Genomic DNA, 27,906 nt, shown 5'->3' on the forward strand with positions numbered 1-27,906 from the left:
GGCGGGATTTATAAGGGCATCTACCTACTTATACCATCTGTATAAAATGCCATAAGAAAGTTGTTAACAAGTACAACTGTATACAAACGGACAAGAATGCAGCTTTCCACTTGCTTGTGTGTTTTATACGTATTAATATATCGTGTTGACTTAATCGACTCATTTATATTGAATTTATTTATGAATATGAAAACCAGTTTTTGTGTCGTAACGTAGTCGTTTGCGGTTTAATTAAATAGGCGTGGCACTTGAATGTAACGGATGTTAATGGCTGGAAGGTTTTTGTTGTTTTTAAAAAAAATATAACATTTTAGATTGTGTCAGTTGATTATACAAATTACAGGTAGCGTTGTTAAGTTTCATCATTAAAACTTACGAGTAATACCTATTCGCCTAATACTTATGCAATGTTATTATACAGTTTGTACTTGCCATGCATCGGGACAAAAACCGTAGATAGATTTAGAAACCCCTAGTGCACATATTTTTTTTAATTCTAATATTTTTATGGGGGTTTTATAGACACCCTATACCTATGCCATCCCCATTGGTACAATCTAAATTAAAATTAAACTAGATGCACATACTTCTTTATGGAAGGGTGATTTTGTTTTACTCATTTTATAGAAAGTATTTGGATTTATGGGCCTTAATTTTATATTCTGCGTATTTTGGATTATTAAATCTATACTTATGATATCAAATTTGAAATCTGAAACTTGTTAATTTCTCAATGTGAATGAAAGTCACGATAACAACGTTATAATTTACTTTGATCCCCTTCAGGTGGGAGCCTCCCTCTTTTCCACTGTTCAGATCCACCCCTTCGTCTAACTTCGCAGAACAAACTTTGTTGTTTTGCGTTATTGAAACAGTTTATTGTTTTTCTTTCATCGGTTCCTTTGCCGACCAGCAAAAGTTATTCGTATATACAATATTGAAACTCGCAACAAGAGATGAGTTTGTCCCATCAGTTTATGTCACTAATTTTAAAAACAACTCGATCACATAATATGTGAAGATCCATTGCCAAAATCCACTAGTACCTACTAAGTAAAATATAAAGCTGTTATTATCTTGAAATGATATTAGTTTCTAGAATATGTCTGCATTTCATGGACTTTGGTTGCTTAATATTCAAATGAAATTGGAACTACGATTGTATAAAGCGAGTGACGGAGAGAGCCCTGTTATTTCCATTCATGCTTTCTAATTTATTTTTATTAAATGTCATTCTACTAAAACTAATAATAATTAATCTAACGCTTGATTGGGATACAATAAACTTCTTGATTAGCACTTGATTAGTTACGTGTAACTAAGAAAATTAATCTACGTTCAAACTAGACTTAATCCAATTTCATTCGGAATTATGATTTCCCATTAATATTCAGTTAGATTAACTCAGACAGAGATATTACAAAATACACATTCGTAATTTCGTAATAATATATTTACATAAGCTGTAAATGCTGCCCAAAGACTTCTATAGGATCTTTCTTCGCGAAAAACTGTCTTTTGCTGGATACATGAATAAAGTCTTGTTACGCTCACAGAATTATTATGATCCAGGCTGACTTAATACATGTATGTACTGAATACTGATGATATCAATTATTATCCATCAAACTATGGAGAGTTGTGACTGGCCCGAATCATGAAGTGCTCCAATCCATCCTGAACTTTGCCATGTAATTACAGTTTTAAAGTTGAGACGTTAAACAAATTTATACTGCGAATTAGCGAGCAGCGAACTTGGTTCGTCCGCGCCGTCAAAGTTTTGAGCAACCTCCACGCTCCCCCTTACTTGGTTACCAAAGTAACTTTCTTGAAGCTCCCGCTTTGTTTCCAACAAGTTTGCGTTCAACTTGGTCTTTTGGCTCGAAGACATGTTTAACGACAACCTTGTGCCACAGAATAATATTATTGTTTTGGTTGCCTTCGACGAGAATTGTTATACTGACCTCTATTTATTCGAATTATTTTTGTTTTTCCCTTCTACTTTTTTTTCTTTGCTCCATATTTATCGTACATTAAATGATATTAATGCTACAAGGATATTTTTAAGTTCCGAAAAATTCTAAAATACTTTTTTACACGATTATATTTATTATCAGAAACAATCATAAACACAGTCGATCAATATATTTTAAATTTAATACAGGAAGGAAAATACAAAAAAAACTAAAAATGACTTCAAGAACGCCAAAAAATAGAAAGTTCAACAAAAAAGGTTTTCAATAAACTTGTTCTACTTATATTTTTATTACAATATTTATCGATATCCGCATTAACAAGACCGGTTAAGCATGTTAATTAATACAAAAATCGTAAACGAATTTAAATTAGTTACAATCGAGTTCTTTCTTATCAAGGCAACTTTTAGTTCCAATTTAGGTAACCTGTAATAATATTACAATGATAATGAAATCACTTTTAGCATTGCAGACAATTTTATTAATTACATATATAACAAATCATAAAATACATACCTACAAGTATATTAGCACACCAAACAAATTATAAGCTCGAACAATATAGATGCAGCATTGCGGAACCCATTAAACCATTAACCATTAACCCATTAGTAAACCAATGCGGAAGTTCCCTTGAAGACAATATTTTACACTTCGGGTAGAGTACTGATTTCTATGACATCAGTGGATATAATCGGGGGATAAAATTTTTATCTAATGCCCATGCTAGCCGGGCAGGGGGTTATTCGCTAACTTGGTATCTGACTGATAGCCACCAGTCTGACTGATAGCCACCAAGCTCATTTGACATTGGTTGACTCTACATTGCCGCTTCACTGAAATGATTTTTCGAAAAAAATGGATTAAAAATAAATGTCAAAATATGAGCTCGGTGGCTACTGACTGTCATTCATCAATAACATTCAGCAGACTTTTAACTATATCCCTGCAAAAACTTACAACAATCTGTTGCTCCGTTGCGACGTGATTGAAGAACAAACAACAAACAAACACTTTTGCGTTTATAATATGGCTAGGGATTTATATTTTACTACCTTATGCCCGTGGCTTTGTCAGCGGGGGCTACACAAATTTCAACCCCCTATTTTCCCCTTAGGGATTGAATTTTCAAAAATCCTTTCTTAGCAGCTTTCTACGTCATAGCTATCTGTATGCCCAGCCCGAACCGTCGTAATTTGAGCTGTACATTGATAGATCAGTCAGCCAGTTAGTCAGGTTTTCCTTTTATATATTTAGATATGTATAAACTACATATAAATCGAGTTTCAAGACAGCGAAGTAACAAGAACCAGGCACGTTTTTGTATTTATATTTCGCGGGAGTGTGGGCGTGAGAAAGTTATAATAGGAATTCAGAACTTGTTTACGTACAAACAACACCTACTTAAGTTGCCTTTTCATTAACGTAAAGTTGGGTTTTCTTTGTTGTTTATAAAGACTGTTGATGTCTTTGTACTTACTATACTACATAGATAGGCTATTTGGAACATTATGTAGAAGCTTAAAATACCTAGTACTTATTTTATTTTTCCTTCATTATTTTTACCATTTACGTTACCGCTTAGAATAACCACCGTTACCGGTTATTTTACCGGTTTTTTATACCTACATACTTACCTCTCTAAACTTGTTTATTTTACATGGCTTTATCAACTGAAATAAATCTATGGCCGTGGTAAGATAAATCGTGTACTCGATGTGTACTATACTAGATAGATTAATAGAAAACGTCTAGACAGATAGATAGTTTTATATTTCATATTGTAGTAGGTATAAAAATATAATTGAAATCGAAATCAAGGATTGACGGTCTAATGGCGACAATTATTTCAATACCTATGATTATTGTGTCTACTTAACAGAGCTCTCTCCGTCACTTACTCCATACAATCGTAGTTCCCATTTCATTTGAATATTAAGCAACCAAAGTCCATGAAATTTTGCAGACATAGTCTAGAAACTAATATCTGTGTCTGTGGTGTTTTAGATTTTTCTAAAAATATGTAGTTTTAAAATTACAGGGGCTCAAAGATTTGTATTTTTCTTTAAAAAAAGGCCCAACTTTGAGCTCGTTTTTCTAGACAACGAAGCAATTTAATGAAATTTGGAAAAACCACAGACCTAGAAAATTTAATGAATATTATGTAGTAAAAAAATTATCGTTATATATTTTATATTGTTATAATTATGTGGGAACTACGAAAACCAGAAATTACACCCAGAAATCTTGAAAATTTCGTGCTGTCTCGATTTGTGCAAGCGGGGTGGTGAAGTGCGGGGGACGACACGTGAAACTGACAGAAACGGACAGTCTAAACACACGGGCCACATTTAGACTGCACCCGACTCCAAACTTGTCGATAGGTCTAACTAAATACATTTCAACTTGCGTTAGACGTATGCGTTACCTACTGAGACGTTGCCTGTAGATAAAAATATGTCTCATGTTTGCTGGCAATAGCGTATGCATCAAACCCTGCAAGTTGCAACTCTCTTGCAACCTATTCCTCACGCAATACGCACAGCTTTAATATTATAATTTTTGACAATGTATACTATATGTAATGCCATATCACAGGGTCACTCTCTGATTTATTGCTAACAATTTACTTCCAAATGCAAAGAAATCTAAGTGTGTTGAATTCACACTGCCCAATACCAGGACCTTAAATGACATAAATTCATTGATTAATAATCATATGTTGAAAATAAAGGAGAACCCCGTGTTTCTCGGTATAATGTTAGATGCAAAGCTTCTATGGAACACCCACATATCAACACTTGATGGTAAACTCAGCTCTGCTGCTTACACTGTTGGAAAAATTCGACAGGTACTGACGTGGAAACTGCAAAAATTGTATATTTTGACTATTTTCACTGTATTATGTCTTACAGACTCTTGCTATGAGATAAAGCGGTAGATATTGAGAAAAAATGTATTACAGAAAAGGACAGGACGTGCAATTTATAATTTAAAACCGCGCGCTGCCATACATTAAAAATATAAGGAAATAAGTACCTTATCTATTATCTTATAGTAGCTTCTAAACATATTTACAACTAGCTAATGCCCGCAGCTTCGCTCGCGTGGATTTAGGTTTTTAAAAATCCCGATCCTTTCATTTCCCAGAACAAAAGTTGCCTCTCCGTAATAGCCCGTCCCCGGGATGCAACTTGTTTCTGTATCACGTAAGAATATTTAAACGGATTATCCTTTTCAAATCCCGAGGGATCACCAGGATTTAGGAATGCAATTTCTTACAGCATCAGGGTTGAGGTCAACGACAAAGTGTTTACTTGGTATAGATACCTTCAATATCAATTAATAATCGACACTTTTTAAATCCCATTAGCTTTAGTAGTCAGGTCCCCTGCAACATCAGGGTTGAGGAGTTGGAATCCAAATTTTTTATTGAACAATGTCGCAAACTTTCTTTATCGATTAAAAAAACTACCCAAAATTACGCAGTTAGGTTACCTGCCAAATTTCATGGTTTTGAGTCAACGGGAAGTACCCTAGAGGTTTTCTTGACACACACGACAGACAGAGAGATAGACAACAAAGTGATCCTATAAGAGTTCCGTTTTTCATTTTGAGGTACGAAACCCTAGAAAACGTAGGAACGGCATTCCGAACCAGTGGTAAATTTTTCTGACCATCCAAAAACACTTTGAAGTTTACCTAAAAGTTTACAGGAATAAAAATTTATCATTGTATTCCATTCCATTTCATTCTATTCCATTCTGTTCAAAGATAAATAGATAATAAAAATATTTGTCACCGAAACAATAATTTACGATACATCGACCAATATCAATTTTACTGATGACAATCTGACTATTACCAAAGTGAACGACTACTATAATATCTATTATATACGACTAACATAATATGTATTATAAATTGTGTGCCGTTTGCATTCTCACTAGGTTCTCATTAAGTTTGTTTTATTTGGTTAAACTTTCTGGCATTTATATTGTTATGACGTTTAATTGGCAAACAGTCTGTTTATTGGCTGAAACTCAAAAATTCAGCCAATCACAACAAAGAAAATATTGTAATAATGATTGATGCAGCTTTCTGTAATTGAAAACAAAATATTTGACATTAACTTGAATGTGACAGTGTTTTCCGAATAGGGTTGCCAGAGGCCCCGTATTTTACTGGTTACCCCGTATGTCAGGATAGAGAAACCGGTAATTATGAAAATAAAATACGGGGTAAATAAAACTAAATATTTTTAGGGTTCCGTAACTCAAAAGCAAAAAAAACTCTTATAGGATCACTTCGTTGTCTATCAGTCTGTCTGTCTTTCCGTCTGTCCGTCTGTCCATCTGTCCTTCTATCCGTCTGTCATGTGTTCATGAACAAATATTAGTATTTTCAATTTTCAAAGTAAGATAACTACATATATCAAGTGGGTTATCATATGAAAGGGCTTTACCGGTTCATTCTAAAACAGATTTTTATTTATTTTTATGCATATTTTTTTTAATGCATAACAGTTTTTGATTTCTCGTGTAAAATGTCGAAAAAAATACCCGAATCGGAACCCTCGGTGCGTGAGTCTGACTCGCACTTGGCTGGCGAAACCGAACACTGACGTTATGTCCAGTAGAAAGAATATTTTCCTTTTGCGGCAATGCGTAGCCGAAACCCACTCGATATTGATCATGGTCGTAGCCAAGGCGGCGGGGCTTGGTTTGAGGATGTTAGCCTTTTTTTATACAAGTTAGCCCGTGACTTTAATCTTTTCTAGTGGTAAGTGATGATGCAGTCTAATTTCTTGGCCGTTAGGGCCATACTAACCATATAACTAGCCATGACCGAAGCCTCCCACCAGACCAGAAATTTAGAAATGGCGACTGCGCCTGGGAAGCCGTCAAAAACCTAAGCCTAAAATAATACTTACACTATTTCTTGCATTTGCTTACCAATTTTTTTTTGGAAATATATCAAACATTTCGCGCTCACTTCACTCGCGCTTTGAATTTGTATTACTTGGTGTAAGCCCCGCAATTTCGTTTGCATGAATTTAGAGTTTTAAAAATTCCGTGGGGGATTTTCCGGGCTAAAAAGTTTATGTCTGGGATGCAAGTTACCTCTGAATGGTAAGTACCAAAATTTTGGTAAAGAAGATGGGCCGTGAAAGGGTAACAAATAGATAGGCAAATAGATATACTGTCGTATTTGTAATATTAGTATGGATAGGGAGCTTTAAAAATAAAATCTTGCTATGGCTAAACTCGTTTCCCTTTCACTTTAATTCTTTCTGTAATTGAACCAAAAACACTTACGCTCACTGCGCTCGCGCTTTTTTATTGTTGTATTTTATCTCACTGTCAAATTGAAAGGCGAAATTCCACTAACCAGGTAATTAGCCCATAAAGTTGAGCGAATGTTTTTTTCCTCATGACAGGATTCAGTTCCGGCCCTGATAAAACCTCTCCCGAAATCGATTCCTGGCTACGGCCATAGTATTGATACTGTGAAGGTGGAATTACAAGTTAAATGTAAATTTAAGTTAAAATGCAAAGATTGTATGCATGAAATGTATAACATTTTGCTTTACAAAACTAGAGTTTTTAAAAGCTATTTAAATAAATAAATCTTTTATTTAAAATCACATTGCAAACACAGTTCACCAATCAAGACACGGCAACATACAGAGAAAAAATACAAAACTTACAAATAAACTGAAATATCTAAATAGGCTTTCCATGCATTTCAGAGAGAACCACCGCCTATTTCTTCAAATACTTCAAATTTTTAAATTTCTTCAAATCTAAACCCCGTATTTTTGATGGTGGTAGCCTGTAAATCAAAAAGAGGCAGGTGGCAACCCTACTTGCCACATGACATTACAGAATGAAAAATTGTTTTCATTACTCGGTAAGCCTACTGCCATAGTTTCACAGAAAGTGTGACGGTAGTTGTGACCTCTGATTGGTCGACTCTCTTTCACTATTTGCTAAAATTGATGATTGCAACAACAATTTTTTCTTTTTTGTAATCAAAAACAGAACACGGACGTCATACAGGTTGACTAATTGCAATCATTTCTGACCGGCTAACATTGTTCCGCTAGTGGCTCAAACTCACTGTCGCAGCAAGAACATGGTAAATTCAGCCAATCACAGCAATTAGAATTGGTTATCACAAATGCACCGATCTAGGAACCGAGAATACACGAACCAGGGCAGATAGAGATGAGAACAATAATATCATACGTAGGAAATCGACGGGGGATCGTTGACAATGATCCTCTTAATATTCCCATCAGAATCCAGTATGCGTTATGATGAAAATATCAGTACAATAATCCATACTTCCATACTATAATATTATAAATGCTGTCTGTATATCTGCTACATTTTCACGGCCCACCCTTTTAACCCATTCTGACAATATTTGGTAAAAGGACAATTCGAAAACATAGTTTCGCTACACTGACTTCTTTCCGTAGGAGGTAGTAATATTATTCTTGGACACCAATGACTACGAAGTATCTATATCTATACTAATAAATAAAATTGGAGTGTCTGTCCGTAATTTCGAAATAACTACCGCATATTAAGGTCATATGGTTATTTGAACGATACTATAACTGAATCACACGTTTTTAAAATTTTTGTCTGTCTGTTTGAAAAGGCTAATCTTGGGAACGGCTGAACCGATTTTGACGGGATTTTCACAGACATGTAGAGAATTGACCAGGGCGTAACATAGGCTACTTTTTTAACCGACTTTCAAAAAGGGAGTTGTGTTTTTATACCTATGTAGTATGTACACCGAAATCTCCGAGATTTCTGAACCGATTTGCGTCATTTCTTTTTTAATCTATAGAGGAACTTTGCGACATTGTTTCATAAAAAATTTGGAGTCCAACTCCTCAATCCTGATGTTGCAGGGGATCTGACCAATCCACGCGGGCGAAGCTGCGGGCATCAGCTAGTAATTAATAATAATTTATGCTGTAGGTCTTTGACTTATTTACTATGTTTGTTTTCACAGGAGCTCACAGTGACTGACGACACAGTTTTGGAGGAACACAGCGAAGACCCGTCGCTGGTTCAGATGAGGCTACTTGGTGATGGAGGTAATAACTTATAATACATTACTATTTTTTAGGGTTCCTTACTCTAAAGGGTGCCAACGGGACCCTTTAGAGTAAGTAGACGGACAGCGCGGAAATGCAGCCAGTATTCTTGGCACCATTTCGCGCGGTCATGATTTGTATAGTAATTAGATAACCAATCAATCAATCAATCAATCAATTAACTAACGCTAACAACGATACTAAGCTAGCGTTAATTAATTAACGCTAGCTTTAAGTTTTATAATTGTAATACAACCTAACATTTCCAAGAAGAAACTTAATACGTAACAGCTACTGAGTCGATTCGCCATAACCATGCCTTAAAACCCATAAATGGAACAAACACATATGCACTACATATGTACTTGTATCATGGAAATGTGTGCGTTTCTGTAACGCTAAGCTCAACAAAGGATTTGCGAACATCGCAGACTAGCGATGCAAGTGCCGCTGTAGGGTTTCTCGCATCCAATTATGCACACACCGGAGTTAATACACCAACCGGCTCTCGTTACAGTAATGAGATGTTCCCATGTTACGTATACCTACCGGTGAAAGGCCAGTGTGTCAACGCATGCTTAGTACCCGCGTATCAAAAAGTTATTTATGATATTACGGTTCCGTACCTCAAAAGGAAAAACGGAACCCTTATAAGATCACTTTGTTGTCTGTCTGTCCGTCTGTCGTGGCTGTTAAGAAAACCTATAGGGCACTTCCCGTTGACCCAGAATCATGAAAAGGGCTAAGCTGTCCCCCTGAGATGCAAACGACCTTTATACCATAATAGATTATGTGATATTATGTCTGATGATGCAACACGTCTTGCGGAATGCGGTTACCTAAATTCAGATGCGACTTAACATAATTGCCGTTACCAAGAGTGACACAAGCTAGAATTTGTGTACAACGGATTAAGCCAAATTGTTATAACATAAATAAATAAACACAAAAACCTGTAACGGCCAAACAAGATATGTTAGGGCGACTGCCCGGAGGTGGTAGTGAAAGTAGAGGACGCGTGCCTTTTTAACATGGATTCGGACAAAAATTAGCGTGACAAACCCAGGTGTATTTCAAGGCACTACTGCCTCCTGTGGCAGACGGAGACGCAAATACCCTTCCCGCCGGGGTATTACGAGAGGTAGGTATACCTAGTCTTAGTAGATCTGTCATTTCAGTTTAGTTTAGAGATTGTGATGAATTAGCCACAATATACTCGTATATTCAGTAGGTAACTATAACTATAATCACCAAATGGATAATTTGTAGCAGAGACCGTCATAATAAAGTCATCCGAAGTTAGTGATATTTTCAACATTATTAAACTACATTAAAGAAACATCTAAAAATGCTTTTAAAAGACAACTTAGAAATAGTAAAAAAAATGTATGGAGCTAATAATGTGTTTTCCTAAGTTTAAGTGAAATAATATTATTGAGTTCCATCAATTATAACGTGAGGGTGAATAACGACAAATTGAAAAATAATTACATCATCGGTTCATGTATCATCGTCATATTTATTTTGGGATAAAAGGGCTGCGAAATGTACGTTATTGCTTACATTTCACGAAGACAAATTAAACTTTAAATTCCGTTCGATCATAATTTCGAAACCTTCAATTCCGTTTTCGATAAAAAGGGAGGTTATTATAAGTTACTCGTAAAATTACTTAATAAAAAGAATGGCCTTTATTAAGAAAAATCTTTTAAATTGAACTTCTTTGTATATACGTTTATGTTTGGATGCGAATTAATTTCAACGGCCAGATAAAGTTCCGAGAATTAAAATATTTTTTTCTTTTACAGTTATTGAATCTATAATGCGTGGGGAAGTCGTGGGCGTCATGCCTCGAAGATCTCGCTCCAACCTACAAGTAAGTTGTATATTGATGTTAATTACCTATTTGCTACTTGTTTAAGTGAAGACCTATAGTATGCGACAGGTTGAGATGGCAATCGGGATATGAGGCGAGGGGACGCCCCGCACACCCTCAAGTCACCCGGGCTGTGCGGGTGTGTGGGGCACTATACTTGGAACAAAATAGTACGTAGTAACTGACATATATTTTCACTTTGCTACTACTAAGTACTACTACTACCTATATTCACAAATTATTGTGAATGAAATTGGGAAAAATCGTCCTTTCTGAGACGTGGCGTGCGCTGTGTAAACACACATAAAAATAAGACGTTAATAATGAACTTGTTAGTGGAATGTTCCTCTTCCTTGCGAAGCCGGGGCGGTTCGTAAAGTATAGCGATGAATTGATTAATTTTCACTTATTGACAAAAATATCCACTATATTACCTATGTAAATAGCTTACTAAGATCTAAGTTAAGCAGCCTAGATTTATCACCGGAACTAAGACGGAATATTTTATAATTGAACTGTCAGAAACTTCGCTTATAATAATATTCTATAGACAAATTAATGCTTAATATATGATAATTATAATCCATTATAATATCCTAACCGGTTATGATAATATTATGATATTAAAGCTTAGAAACAAGTTTTATTCTCTGGTAGGTAGTCCATTGGATCTCATATTATAAATATTTATTCGATTAATAGGTATGTTGTGTCGAGACTTGAGAGATTTTTTCTTGTACGATAAATAACAAGTTTGATAGTCCTTTACAATCGGGCCGAGTAAAATACTATAAAAAGTGAACAACCTTGGCGTGGGTGTTGACTTGTGTTAGTGTTACAAAAAATATAGGAATTTTGAAGATAAAGAAACGCGGGCAGAATGTCTTGGCATTGATTTTCCGTCTCTTCAAGGTGACTCTTCGTTGCTTTGATATCGGACTTAATTGCTATTTTTTGTAGACATGTGACCTTTTAGTGTTTCAAAGAAATCTATTTTTAACCCTAAGAGGTATCCTTTTCATTATGTCACGCCATATATGAAAAACGATATTTTTTTTGTTGTAGTTCTTTCGTCTAAAATTTATTAAGCAGGATTAATTTGTAAGTAAGTAGTTTATTGTTTTTTCTTCTTCTTATTTCTATTTCTTATCCTAGATCCTGGGATTCATACTTTCTATTGATCAGTAGTTGCAGGTAGATACTAGTTATTACAACAAGAAAAATAAATTATACCTTTTTACTACTACCCTAAACCTATACTTGACTAAGCTCATTCATTGATTGCATCATTTAAATAACAACTGATCACAAAATTTTTGTGACTTGAAACTAATATGGTTTGCAAAGGTAGCAGTGAATGATTTATGAATGTTTTCATCATTTCCTATTCAAATACGAGCAGCTTTACAGCACCGTCACTAATCAAGGCGGGTTGGTGGCGCCCGGTGACGCATCCGCCAATTTTAACCTGACTGTCCGCTGTGCCCGGTTTTGCTAAACATGGATGAAATGACTAACGAACTATTCCAGTTAGGACTGACTATATAAATCCATTGACTCCAAATAATTGCAAATGCTATGAATTTGTGATATAAACGAACCGCATTTGAAACTGTATAGCGTTTTAAAAGCGTATAGTTACTTAATTTAGAAATGTAACATTTTGGATTCAAAATTATAGTAATATTAAAATTCAACAAAACGTTGGGATTATTTGAATGCCTGAAAGGTTTTTTGAGGACAGAGCTGATGGTGATGCTGTAAGTCAACCCATTATCATAATAAGTAATTCTGCTGAACATGATGAAATTGATTGATCAATAATGTATTATATGTATACTTAGCTTGAAGTTTTTTTAATTAAGTTGAATCACGACAGTTACAAACAAAAGCATTCGATATCACAAAAACCCTCATCAGTAATTCGTCCAAGTTTCGCTTAGCAATTTGAATTACTGTCACACATGGAGCAGCTCTAAACGATTGAGTTTCCGCACCACTGAACTCATTTGAATATTGAACTAGAAACAACCGGGAACTAAGTTCAGTTGCTCCGGCATTGTTCTGAACTAATGTTAATCGTGGGGCGTTTGAGTTGGACGCAAGCGGAATACTAGCTTGAATACTTGGCTCCAAACTTCTGTGAAAATCTAATTTAGATTGGCTACTGGGAGAACACAAGTACAGATAATTAACTTTCAGTATTAGCTCATAAACATGTCGGTCTAGCCGTGGTATTTTTGGACTGACGCCGTTTGCTTTGAGGCTTGCTTCGTTTTTTTTTTGTTATGATCCAAGGTGAACTAATTAGTATGTTTATTAACTTATACTTGCGGAAAGACTTCATTTATGATTATTCTGTTACATTTAATATTTTATTATTGTATTAAATGTGATAGAAATGCTGTTATTTGCCTAATAACAGAATGCTTGAATTATGAGGTTTTATTTAATTCATTGAATCTCAAATTATATTCATCAATAAAATGTAATTTTGGTTTCACGATTTACGTTACTAAATCAATTTTAAACGTAATAAGTATTCAATTTTTAATTAGTTTTGAATAAACGTTTAATACGTTATTCAAAACCACGTTATTTAAACTTAATTCTTAATCTTAATTATGAATGTATTGTGATACCTAAATATGACTTTGAAAATATTTCTGTATATTCTGTTCACTCGAGCAACATATTAAGTACATATATTATTATGAATTCGATAGCATAACATGCGAAAGTTACCATTTTGTATATAATATTTCAAGCACTCAAGGTCTTAACCTTCACAAAGGTCGTTTGGGTACGGATCTAGTCCGTATAAATTATTGTCATTGAATGAATTACATCTTATTTTGCCTTGAAAATAAAAAGAGAAGATGAGATTTTAATCTTTAGATCTTAATAAATACTGTTTTCATGTTATTATCTAAAGCTTATTAAAGATTTTTCGTTTTTTGCAATCTATACTAATAAATAAAATTGGAGTGTCTGTCTGTAGTTTTGAAATAACTACCTCATATTAAGCTCATAGGGTTATTTGAACGATACCTTAACTGAATCACACGTTTTTAAAATTTTTGTCTGTCTGTCTGTCTGTCTGTTTGTTTGAAAAGGCTAATCTTTGGAACGGCTGAACCGATTTTGACGGGATTTTCACAGATAAGTAGAGGATTGACCAGGGTGTAACATAGGCTACTTTTTTAACCGACTTTCAAAAAGGGAGTTGTGTTTTTCTACCTATGTACACCGAAATCTCTGAGATTTCTGAACCGATTTGCGTAATTTTTTTTTAATCGATAGAGGAACTTTGCGACATTGTTTCATAAAAAATTTGGATTCCAACTCCTCAATCCTGATGCTGCAGGGGATTTGACCAATCCACGCGGGCGAAGCTGCGGGCATCAGCTAGTGTTAAATAATTTTTCGAAAATAAGAAATGAATAATAGAATATTTTTACAAACAGAGGTCTTTTGTAACAATATCGTATTTGTAATAATTAATTATTATTATCCATTCCAAACCAAGCGTGCTCCATAACGCTTGCCTTATCTATAATAATAATCGTAGTTAGTTCTCATTTGAATATTAATAAATAAAACTCATTAAAATTATCTAGACACGTTTGAGAAATAAATATCTGTATCTGTAGTTTTCCAGATTTCTGTAAAAATGTGTTGGAAGTAATGTTAAAGTTAAATGAGATGCCGAGAGATTTTCCGGGAAACGGTTTTGTTGTTTGTACTTGTATTAAGATAACAGAAGAGAATTCAGGTCACCTGTCGCCATGTAAAGATGTATATTGTACCGAAACAGAAGTAGCAAAGACAAAGGACTGGCAATCGACTACGTAGCGATCCATAACAACCTTGGGGAGACATGCCCGTATAGTACCTATAAAATTAGAATATGGGTATTGTATCTGCAGATATATATTTTCTAAGTGCTCATAATTGTTTGCTTATTTTATTGTTAGCTGTGGCAAATTTGTATATCGTTGCAATACTTTACAGTGCGATTTTTAGTTTAAGAGATAGGTACCTACTGTATTCGTTAGTCACGTGCATTGATCGATAATCTCATTTGGTATGCATTCATTTCACCTGGCTATAAATCGGATATGTACATGTGGGCACTATTATCAATTGATAGTTTATGGTTTATACTTTGTGCTGGGATGGGGAATTGTTAATCCGATTTGAAATTCGTGTTTTCCTTTTTTCCTTGATATCTAATCGGATGTGGATTCTTTCTTGATACTTTAAGAGCCGATTTTGCAAATGTCAAATAACCTTTACCCGAAGAATAAATCCAATTTATTTGCATATCTAGAAAAATATTTTTTTTTATATGAGCATTTTACCTTTAAACCTGTTCAAAAGTTTAATTTAACATAAATTCTCCACATAATACAATTATTTATAGAACATTGCGTCTCTATGGAGAGGGGACACGTTCTCAGCAATTTGCGTGGTTCAGCGACCCTATTTGTAGCGAAAAGTCCCTCGAGGACAGATTCTATAAACAATTCACCTTATATAAATCGACGAGGAGATAGGATAACGGAAGCATTATAAATGTTCGAGACTATCGATTCGCAAAGTACAACCAAACTAATCATCGCCACTTTTCTCTACAGCTGTGCCGTAATAGCTTCCTCTCTTTCGCTTGTGCGCAGAATGTTAAGCTTTAATCCCGACTCAGTTCACGTTCCTCGGAAAAGTAAATGGGACTTTGGTAATTGCACTTTAGAATAGTTTATAAATTGCATTGCAAGCACCTGGAACGAAGGTGTTCCTATTCACACTAGAACTGAAGTAGGTATGTTATGTATCAATGAAATCAAAAGGTTGAAGCGTGTTTTTCTTTGAATCACTAGTAGTGGAAGTGGAACGGTTAATCTAAATCTAAAGTTGGCATTTGGCCCTGTTAGACGTTTTTTCTTCTTTTATATTGATCTTGGAGAAACCAGTGACACACAGTGACTAAATTACCTAAATTATGACTACAATTTATTTTATTACGCTGATATAATAAAATGTTTAAAGAGAAATTACGAAGCCTTACAAAATGCCAACTACTCGTAACTGTACTTTCTCTGAACTTAATTACGTGATAAATAAACCGTTTGTATTCCCAAAGCGGTGCTGAAAGAAAAGGAAACTATCTTAACTTTGCGTTTATACTAAGAATTTCAAAGAAAACTGGTATTGGACTCTTGCCAAAAACATCGTTCTAACTTGTAGCCAAATCTGCCGACTTCATTATCTACAATATTTATTTAGTTTTGATTTTTTTAACAACGCTAAAACTAATATTAGGAAATCTTACAACATGAATTAATTATTACCCTTCATCTTTCTAGATACAGTCGGTAAGCTGGTCTATGAAAAGCTTTTAAATATTTTGATAGACTGCTTTAAAGTTTGATTTTATATTCGTTTATTACGACAATTTATTAAATTATGAATAAAAATCAAAAGTTTCACGATAATAATTGATTACTCACTATGAATTTATAACATTATAAGGTACATGGAGAACGATATTAAACAAAATATCAAATAATGGAAAATTGTCTTCAAAACCAGCTGATAGTCTTTCAATACCAAGTGGTTAATTTAGTATCGACAAACTGAACGTTCGAATTGCGCAACACGATCTGTATACATTAGAATGCAGCAAGTTTCTCACAGTCGATAGGTACCGTGAGAGTCGCCGACTCACCGCTTGAATCGATTCAAACTTTTCCTATTACTGCGGGATTGGCGTTGGCGCTTGTTTGTGTTAATGTATTTCTCTTTGATTGTGAAGACGCCCCATTAACGGCGAGTATGTTACACATTGTTGTTGCGCAAAGTATAATTACTGCATTTGCATAATAGATATCACTCATTACTAATGTACAATTATAATTTGCACTTTGCCCCTTCAATAATGCAAACTATTATGACTAATCGTTGGTATAGCTGCAATTTCCTTTGTAAATATTGGCCCTATTTGATTCATATCGTTCTTTTGTTATGTTAAAATAATATAATCATTTAATTGTAAAGGAATATTAAAATGTATAGTTGAATTTAGTTTTGGTTTATTATTTTGGAATATAAATCTACTTTGTTACCGAATCTCGAATATTACAAATATCAGATGTTTACATAACATGAATTAACTATTATTATTTATCATTCAATGTCAAATAATGCCACATTAACAAATCTGTTTGCCCATAAAAATCAAAAGGTCATTGATATTTGAATTCATGTAAATCATGCCAATACACGTTTTTAATTAGATAATATTATTCTTTTTGAACGAACTTGTAGTGTAATAAGCGGTGCAGTCATTACAATATGTGCAGCGTTGTCACTAGTCGATAACGTTGCGTGCGTCGTTGATTTATTTACTACGTAGTAAGGGGGAGGGTACTGGGTATGTTCGTGTAATCGGTAAAGTTTGCAACAACATCGGCCGACTTTCCGCCTCTATCAGAGTTAGTTAATGCGAGTTCCCGTGCAGCGGATACGGATATCGATCGCGACAAGTGCGGAGCGCCGGGATCCGTCTGGCTGCGGCGCTGCCCCCAACCCAAACCCCCGGGACGTCAAAGGGTCTGTTTTAGCGTGCGACTCACTACTTTGTTCTTGTTTTGTTTGAAGGTTAATATTAGTTTTGACCTGCACGACAGACGGTTTCAAGTTTTTTGACAATCATGTCCCATTGTTTAAAGTCTCGTTACTGTCGCCATATACCTACTGTATGGTAGCTACTAGATAGATAAATAATATTATTATGTATTAGAAAATTTCTATATCTGAAAATTGTGATAGGATGCTGTTTGAGTTTTTTTGCTGGTGAGGAAGCTTTTTCGTAGCTTATTTTATTTACCTCAGTCATCAATGCCAAATCGATGAAATTTAAATAAGGCTATTTGTATTGTTCTGATAGCCATTCCATGTAAAGTTTTATAGAGGTCAATGATTACGTAAAACCGCATTCAACACCTTAATAGGGTTAATGTTATACAGGTTTACATAATTTGATTATAGTGATTGTAGGTATATTAACAATGAATTTAGCTGCATTATTCTCGATTTCTCAATTTTTGCTAGTTTTATACATATCCCAACATTCCCTATTTACTATTCGTTTATTAGAATTCTTCTTCGAGCATTTTTCCTCTACTTACAACTTCGTTACACTAATGTTTTGTCTATATCATGCTTATTAGTCAATTATAGCTCAATAGCGTTTTAAATTATTACTTTAAGCTAGGAATTTATCATTTCAATTTTCTAAACTACATGATGATCATAAAAACAGTTCCTCAATAAATCGATGTCGTAACTTTTGTAAGAGTGATCGTTTATCGGTCTGGAGTTACAAAAACGATGACCTTGCATGTGCGGAAGGTGCAATGCATGAGTGGAAGTGTGAAGTCTGATTAATTATGCAAGCCTGTGTCTGGTGGCCGGGCGAGGGCGTGCAGGGGGCGCGGGCGGGCCGTGCGGGGGGACCCTCCCTCCCCGCGGCTCCAGTTTGCGCCATTCTGCCGCGCCGACATCACTACGCTCGGCTACTCGTTAGCTCGGAACGGTTTACGGAACGCATCTTCCGAGTACCTTTCACCGCACTAGCTTCACATGTTTTTGAATGTCCCTCTCATAGTTGTGAAGTGATTTTTTGGTGATTTGTGGCCATTGTGCTGAGAAGAGGACGCGACCACAGCGGCGGCTGCCCCACATGACTCACTGCTGAGCACCGGTTAGCTTTGGTCATTGACATTTACGATGTAGCGATGTAGCGCACCTGCAATGTTTCCAGTAGAGCTTGTTCATTACACTAATTTGTTGTCTATTATCCTATTTGTTTCCTTTCATGTAACCCACGCTTATTAATTTACTTCCTTATTTGACAAGCTTAATTCTAAAGACATAATCTTAATAGAATCATCTTGGGAAAACTTTTTAGTCAGTGGAGCAGTTCTAAGTTTTCCAGAGATAACATCATATTCGTGTGTATACCTATGTTTAAGACAGTATAAGTTTCGGAAAGCTACTTAGCATATAATAGCATGAGCACGACTACCTTATATACACACGGATACATAAACATTTTCACATATACATATTATGCGCTCGCGTGCAACTATGTAGGTACTTGCAGTGAATACAAAGTAGCTACTGATAGCCACACCCCGATAAGAGCACTATCTCTTTCCCACCTGTGCTCAATTTCTTTTACCGTCTCTTTTCAGATGCAGATCACTAGACCGTTAATTCGGGCAGTAATTAAGCCACTTAAAGCTGAATAAACTCATGTATGCCCGCGAGTATCGACTTTGATCAATTGCGCGCATCATTTATCGAACACGCACTTTAGTCGCCATATTGTTATTATTATTACTTCGCCTTGGAAGGAAACAGCCTGTTTGACTCGCTTCGATATTTGCTTTTGTTCTTTTCTAACTTCTTTGTTAGTCGTTATTGTTCCTTTGTTCGGCATTATAAAGCGACCGCAGTCGGGTAGACGCTATTTATAAACATTCGCCCGTTGATTGGAATCCTTTGTACCTACGGCGCACGTTATTTAGCTAAGGGCTAGCCAAATTGAAAGGCACATGCTGCCTTTTCTTTGAGAGGCGTCGCTCGGTAAACAACAAAGTTGTTTAGCGAGCTGCACTTGTAGATTTTGTATAGAGATTTGGGTCAAACTCGGAATGCTGTTGCATTACACGGCAATGGTTTAAAAACTAATTCCGTGAAAGGCAGTGACGTTCCAAATACAGGTTTAAATGGTCCAGACGCAACATCGCAGAGGCGGCCGAGCTCGTATCGTCTGCATCCCACGTCCGCCCACCCGGCGCATGTCTCTCGACGTGAATAAATCTCACCTGACAACATACCTACCGCCATTACATGGACACGCATACACGAAACTCGAAAGCATTTACTTTGCTTGTGCAAATATCACGCAACGTAGCAAACAATGCTATGCAGCAACTTTACAATGAGGATGTTAATACTGAAGCACATAAAATATAGACTATTGACAATACCCGAGTGCAGTGCAGCGTGTATACTTAAAGCTTTTGTATTATAACACATTAAAACTTCAAAGTAGGTACAGTTAGTTCATTTCTTTAATAAATTACTCAACTGACTTTGGATTTAAAAAATCTATTTTTAAGTTACTCGTAATAACCGAGTTGTAATTTTACAAATAACGTAAAAGTTGGGTATAATTTTCTTAAAAAATACAAGTTGATATAAATTTTTAAAATGGAAACACTTTCGAAAGTTGTATAGAATATTGAAGGCTCGTTTCTTCTCGAAGATTAATTACTCGTTTCCCCTTCCTTTTATAGATAGTCTCATATCATAAAACGTTAATAAAAATATTTGGTACGAATCCAATACTGCCATGTATATAATTCATGGGACGTGATGTAATTTCTACTTCACTTTTACTATTTAATGTGACTGTTCAGTTCTCACCTTTTACGTAATTGGTACTTGTACCTACCATGTATTTATTCATAATTCACTGATCTGATGGTAGCCCACTTAAAAATACTGCAATGCAAATTCTTTCACTTACAATCTACTTGATACGTCATGTAATCATAATACGAAGTGTGATAGCTGACGTTTTAGTAACCAACAGCTGGCTTCAATAAATAATTTTCTGCCTACTACCCTCTAATAATCTCAAAGTTAAATCATCTTGATGATCAGAATTTTTAGATTTGTAAGATGATATATTATAGGGGTGAGCATTAACTACGTAATCTTAAAACTAAAGCTACGAGGGTTCCAAAGCGCCCAGGTCTGAGAAGAGCCCACAACAAATTCAGCCGGGTAGAGATCCCTATAGAGAAAAATCTACAATATTGTAGAGATCGCTTTTCGAGACATCCATAAAATGTAGTGGTTAGTAGTTATAGTTCTACATAAATATTGGTCAAAAAGTAGTTGTGTTGCAGATATTTGTTTCAAATGCTATTGAAGTTAACTTAAGAGAGATTTATGCGATACATAATAATAATATATGATTTACAGCCATATATCTACTCATGTGGTAGTTGTACTCTAACCGGTCCAACTAATCGGTAGCCAATGGCCATATTAAGGTTGTAATCTACTTAGAGAGGGCAGGTTAAGCTTGGGAGCGGACTAGGAATACCGGTTAGTAAGGTGAGGTGGGCGAGGAGGGCGGTCGGACGAGTCGTGTTGCACTCTTGCCCTCCGGCGTTCTATACCAGATTGAGATAAACGTACAGGGAACATGGTTTGAACATAGCGCGGTACAAATGCAGCCCGAGGCGAGTTGGTATGTATTTTAAGATATAAGAATATAACCAGCTTATGCCCGCAACTTCGTCCGCGTGAATTGCACAAATTTCAAACTCCTATTTTACCCCCTCAGGGGTTGAATTTCAAAAATCCTTTCTTAGCGGATGTCTACGTCATAATAGCCATCTGAATGAAAAAATTTCAGCCCCATACATCCAGTAGTCTGAGCCATCAAAGAACCATGCGACTTTTGTCTTTGTTTCTTAGTCTTACTCCCTTAGGAATAAATTTTCAAAACCTCTGATACAACTGACCTATAGTTTGAGAACACAAACCATATCAAATTCTTACTTCAAAAATGAGGTAGGTAGGTAAGTATACAAACTTTCGTCCCCTTTACTTTAAAAAATCTTTTTAGTGCTCATCTTTGTTATACCTATAAGGATCTTCATTGTAAAATCCCACACTTCTAGGTCCGCTAGTTAAAGCTGTGCGTTTTGTCCGGCAATAATATTGTTAGGAATTTTATTAAGTATCAAATCACGATCTCAAACAGACATTTCTGAATTGCTTCTTGTATCGTGTAAACCGTTCTACTTGCAAAGGTTGAGTTCGAAATAGGAAACTGTCTATAAAAACTACCATAATAGGTACTTTCAGACTGCAGACTACATCATCTTATACATAATAATAGGTATACTTAAGATAAATCGTGGTTCGCAGTTAACGCGACGCGACGCGATCAATAAACAATGGGAAAAAAGTTGAACTTATATGATGAGAAAGTTTTTGTGGAAACTGTGCTCGATTAGACTTGATACTTACATTTTCTAGGAATGTACGGGATCATTTCTTTAACAGTGTCGTACGCTAGTCGCCCGGGTCGTTGAATCGTAATGCCTTTCGGAAGTTTTTATGCAATTGTTATGCATGAGGGTCCTTTGTCGTGTCGCGGACTGGTTTGATGACTGACTGCTATTATGTCATCGTTATTTTCTACTTCCTCATTTAAATACTTAAAGTCAATATACATAGATTTCATATTCATATGTTTGAATTGATTCCCACGTACGCATCTATCTACTGTATTAAAAGTTAAAGGCTTAAGTTTGAAGAGTGAGTTCTGACCTTTTACTAAATTGATTTTTGAGGCTAAGAAAAAGCTACTAACAGAATCTAGTTCTACTTATTTTTTCCACATTGCTTTGTTTTGTATAATCAAATATTATATGTAGATAGTGCTCAGAAAAATCTCGGCTCTAAAGCATGTTCCACAAGCGATAGTATTTTATAAAAGAATCAGAATTCTTTTTTAAAACTAATTTAAACCAATATTTTGAAAATCACAATATTATGCTTGCGCGTAAAGAATTTGGTGCAATCACAATAGTTTTTATTTCAAATTTGAAAAAGCTACCTGTAATAGGTACATATCCAAGTTTTCAAGTTTAAAAGTCGAAACGAATACGATGCGCTTTTTGTACAATTTCGAAAGAGTAATTTAAATAAATAATAATAAGAGTACTTACCTAAGTTGTTAGAAGTGGTGCTTAGTAACGAGCGTTGAGTGTTTACTTCCCTCAGTGAGTACAGTTATTGTTGGGGTCAACCGGAGCGTGCGGTCATTACGTAACACATCAACTTGTAAGATAATCACTATGCATTATGTAATTTTTTACAGCTGCCTCGTTATCAGCGATGGTCGTTGGTTCTGTGAACGGATATAATTATTATTATAATGTAATTACCGATAAAGCAGCGGTGTTTCCGATGTCTGATGTATCGAGTTGAATATTAAATTCATTTACTGGTTATACCTGCGACTTCGTTCACTTAGACTACATAAATTTCAAGCCCCTATTTTACCCCCTTAGGCGTTAAATTTTCAAAAAATATTTCTTAGCGGATGTCTGTTATCTACGCGAATACGTAATAGTAAGAAATTTCGTCCAGTAGTTTAAGAGGAAAGATAATGCGAATGACATAGACGATTTCACCTTCAAACTAGCAATTTTGACATGTCATGACCCTCTATTGACAATTAATCAAGCAGACATTTCAATCTGCGAAATTTACGCGGACTTTTAGTATTTTGACGTAGGAGGGTAAAAGATCCAGTACATGAACGAATAAGGACTACCCTGACATTGACCTAAAATTAAGGTATATGAGAATCGTTCTATATATAATTTTTATATTTTGTGTGTCTGTACACAGTAGGTATACACTCTTAAATTATTTAAATATCAAAAAATCAAATAAAATGCGTGGTATTAATTATTATAACTTATTTTATTTAACAAAAGGATAAATTGCCAGTAAATGAACTGGGAATTTCAGTGAATGAACGAACTCTATCTAGTGCATAAACTCTCGATTCCTATTAATAAATAAATTCTTAAATATATTTTCGGCTTGGAATTCAAAAAAAATTGTCAGATTTTCACAGTTTTTGACTTATTGTATATTTTTTTCTACATTTTGCGCGATAAATCAAAAACTATTTTACATAATAATAATAAATAAAACCTGTTTTAGAATGTATAATAGAGCCCTTTCTGTATAATAGAGAAAAACTTAATGCCCATGTTGCACCCAAGTCGCTGGAAGTGCAACATCAGCTGCTGAATGTTTTGAGAGTAGTGAGAACAATATACCGTAACACATGTTATCAGATTTGTTCCTTTGAGCCGAGAAGCCACATGTTCTGATGCTTTTTAGACAATCTAAGATCTCTCATTAAGTGGTCCAAATCATTTTGATTGAATAGTCTAAGTTGAGATGTAAAAGTCACTACATCGTCACTACCTTCTGAAAGTTCTTGAAGTAGATTGGAGGTACTGGGTTGGGGCTGAGGTACAGATTTATCACCAGAAGTCAGAATCGTTCTAATTGTAGACTGCAAGTTACAATAGAGTCGCTTGGAACAATTTTTTTGCTGTTTCTTCTGGTTATATTCACAATGCAGAAATAATAATCATCATGGTGTTTAGATGGTTCGCGCCAAATTATAATACTTTTTTTAGTAAAAGTAGGGTCTATTCTTATTTGCTCATAAACGCAATGAGGAAATACAGCTTCCAAATATAAAAATTTGGAGTCCAGGCCTTGCTGTTAGCTGCTAATGGGTTCTCAAAGTAGCCCGAGTATGCTTGTTTTACAAAGTTAGACACACTTGCACGACATTCTTTAATACGTACTCGCCACCAAATGGTACAAAAATGATTGGAATAACTTGCAGATGTTCTTCTTGATGTTAACACCTCGATAAATTTTGGAAATTACTTGTGTGATCTTAATAAAGTGTGAACATACAAAGTGTGAGTATAGTGCAAAATATGGGGGTACCTGTATCTCAAAAACTAGAGCTGCTGTGTAAAAAATTAAAGTAGATCTGAAATCAGCGACGTCAAATTAGTAAGAAACAGTTTCAAAACCTAATAAAACAAAAAAGTTGAATTTTGTATGCCAGTGAAATGATTCGGAATCGGAAGCCACTTTATATATCGCGAAATTTGGAAATGTGGTCAAATTTTCGAAATCCATATTTATCAATGAAAAGCGACATAATTTTGTAAGTAGTACTTACTTACTTCAGTTTACTATTTTTGAACAGTTTCGCAGAGGTACCTACAACAATCGGCCTCATTCAATCAGCCGCCATATTTATAGTAACAGGCAAATAAATACAATTAAGTATTGGAACTACAATATACCTATGCTCCTAAATGTATCTTAAAAAACAAGTCTCATTCAGCGTTACAAGTGCAGAAGAGGAAGTAGACAGACGGATTAACATCAGTTCGAACAAGTACTGGGCACAAAAGGAAAGAATGAAAGGAGCTTACCCAGTAGGTACATCTTAAAAGATCCGTTACAGATACATGCATCCTGCCATGCCTCACCTATGCCAGCCAAACATGGGTCCAGACAAAGAATATAAAAAGAATAATAGTGACTTGCTAAAGGGCGATGGCAAGGAGCATAACTTAAGGAAAAAATATTCAAAGTGAGAATTGAAGACATAAGAAAAAAGACAAAGCCTACAGACACCTTGAGACATGCCCTAAAACTGAAATGCAAATGGTCATATTGTATCGATTTTTACAGATGAAAGAAGGACAGGAAAAATCTCCCCTTGGCCAGGTCCAGCAGGCAAAAGAAAAATAGGTAGACCGAAGACGCGTTGGTCTAATGCTATTGTGCAAATCGCGAGAGAAAATTAGCTTGATAGTACCAAAGACAGAGAGAAATGGGGATACCCAAGAGGGATCCTTATCCAAGAAAGAAGAATACCAGAATAAATATTTTAAAAAAAATCTAAAGAAAAATTAAACCGACTTCAAAAACCACAAACACTAAAAAGTAAAAATAATTTTAGTGATTGTGGTTTTTGAAGTCGGTTTTATTTTTCTTTTGAAATTTTTTTATTTCACAATTTTTAGTGGCCCCACTGTACATGCCATACCCAGTTAAAACCCTACTGTTTATTAAGATATTATCGAGCATCGATATTAAGATCACGAGCAATTTGCTCTTATCCATTGAGGAGTTCCGTTCTCCATCTCGGAAGATATTCATCAGATCTTCATCAAATTTATATGGGACCACCTGCGAAGTATACCCTATCAAACAAAAAAAAAATCCAAATTGGTCCAGGCGTCTTTGAGTAATCGGGGAACATACGTTAAAAAAAAAAGATACCGAGGAATTCAGAACCTCTTCCTTTTTTTGAAGTCGGTTAAAAATATTTTTTAAATTTTGGTAACAGTTTCCTTTTTGTGATCCCAGGGAGCTTTAAATATCGATTTTGAACCAAATCGGTCAATCACCAAAGAATTTCAAAATGGCGTCGACTTTTTTAAATTTTGGTAAGTTTCTTATTTTGTGATGCCAGGGAGCTCTAAATATCGATTTTGAACGAAATCGGTCAATTAACAAAGAATTTCAAAATGGCGTCGACTTTTTTAAATTTTGGTAACAGTTTCCTTTTTTGTGATCCCAGGGAGCTCTAAATATCGATTTTGAACGAAATCGGTCAATTAACAAAGAATTTCAAAATGGCGTCGACTTTTTTAAATTTTGGTAACAATTTCCTTTTTTGTGATGCCAGGGAGCTCTAAATATCGATTTTGAACGAAATCGGTCAATTAACAAAGAATTTCAAAATGGCGTCGACTTTTTTAAATTTTGGTAACAGTTTCCTTTTTTGTGATGCCAGGGAGCTCTAAATATCGATTTTGAACGAAGTCGGTCAATTAACAAAGAATTTCAAAATGGCGTCGACTTTTTTAAATTTTGGTAACAGTTTCTTATTTTGTGATCCCAGGGAGCTCTAAATATCGATTTTGAACGAAATCGGTCAATTAACGAAGAATTTCAAAATGTCGTTGACTTTTTTAAATTTTGGTAACAGTTTCTTATTTTGTGATCCCAGGGAGCTCTAAATATCGATTTTCAACGAAATCGGTCAATTAACAAAGAATTACAAAATGGCGTCGACTTTTTTAAATTTTGGTAACAGTTTCTTATTTTGTGATCCCAGGGAGCTCTAAATATCGATTTTGAACGAAATCGGTCAATTAACAAAGAATTACAAAATGGTGCCAACTGTTTTAAGTTTTGGTAACAATTTCCTGTTTTGTGATCCTAGGGATCCTCAGATATTGATTTTGAACAAAATCTATGACAGTTCAAGAAAATAGATTGTAAACACTATTTAAATTATTATCATTAACATTAAATTAAATGAAAACACGACGCGCGACGTGTACTGCAGCCCCTGAGCTTGAGCACAGGCCGAACCGGTATAAACCGATTTCTCTCCGTACGCGACGTAGCGCCTGTGCTCACGCACACACGCGCCTCAAGCTTGTAGTAGTGTAGTACCTATCGTAGCGCGCTTATATGAAGCTTTGACTCTGTTCGCTACTCATGTGGTTATACAACGCAATACCAAACTCACAAACACTCGTACAAACATACAGACAAGTATATACTCACACACACTCACACACACACACATGGACGCACGCACACGCACTTTTGAACGGTTTGAACGGAACACGGTTTTGAAATTGAAATTGAAAAAAGTGTAAGAATTTGTAAGAAAATATTTAAAAAAGGTATATCAGCCGGTTTTTTATTCCAGCTCTTAATACATGTAAAAACGTCCAATCTGTTCATTTACTTGAGCCTTTACCCTAGTACCTAATTATATCGACCGCCCCATATCAAAACAAAGTAAATGTCATTTTTCCGAAAATCGTTTTATGTCATAAGCCTAACTTTCATAGTATGTCCCGTTGTATTGTAAGGACACCCACATTAAAGTAAAATTAAAAGCTAGTAAGTCGCTTTGACCATTTTAAAACATAGTAAGTCTATGAACTCGCTAGGTTTTTTATAGATTAATGCGCCTTACTAAGTTTTTCAAAGGAATTAGATTAAATAAAATAAATATCACCCATTATCTAAATACCATGTCAAAACAGTAAATACTTAATAATGCATTAAAACTTAAAAGTAAGATAGGAAAAGTCAAAAGGAGTTCTGACCTCTACATGTCAACTGTTAAATATGGTTTGCAAGGGAAATACTTTGCATACTTACATAATGTTTTTAGGGTTCCATATCTC

At 35.1% G+C, this 27,906-nt stretch overlaps 1 protein-coding gene across 2 annotated transcripts in view; it reads left to right on the forward strand.

Annotated features, from left to right (window-relative positions):
• Positions 1–27,906, forward strand: part of LOC123870212 (probable JmjC domain-containing histone demethylation protein 2C) — a 216,098-nt gene that overhangs the window by 62,396 nt on the left and 125,796 nt on the right. For both annotated transcript variants that reach the window (XM_045913418.1, XM_045913419.1), the window contains exons 5-6: positions 9,012–9,096; positions 10,905–10,972. In XM_045913418.1, coding sequence (XP_045769374.1) covers positions 9,012–9,096; positions 10,905–10,972 — 153 coding nt within the window. The remainder of the gene's footprint in view (positions 1–9,011; positions 9,097–10,904; positions 10,973–27,906) is intronic.

The sequence above is a fragment of the Maniola jurtina genome, chromosome 12 (genome assembly GCF_905333055.1).
Source record: "Maniola jurtina chromosome 12, ilManJurt1.1, whole genome shotgun sequence".
In the NCBI taxonomy this organism is placed as follows: domain Eukaryota; kingdom Metazoa; phylum Arthropoda; class Insecta; order Lepidoptera; family Nymphalidae; genus Maniola; species Maniola jurtina.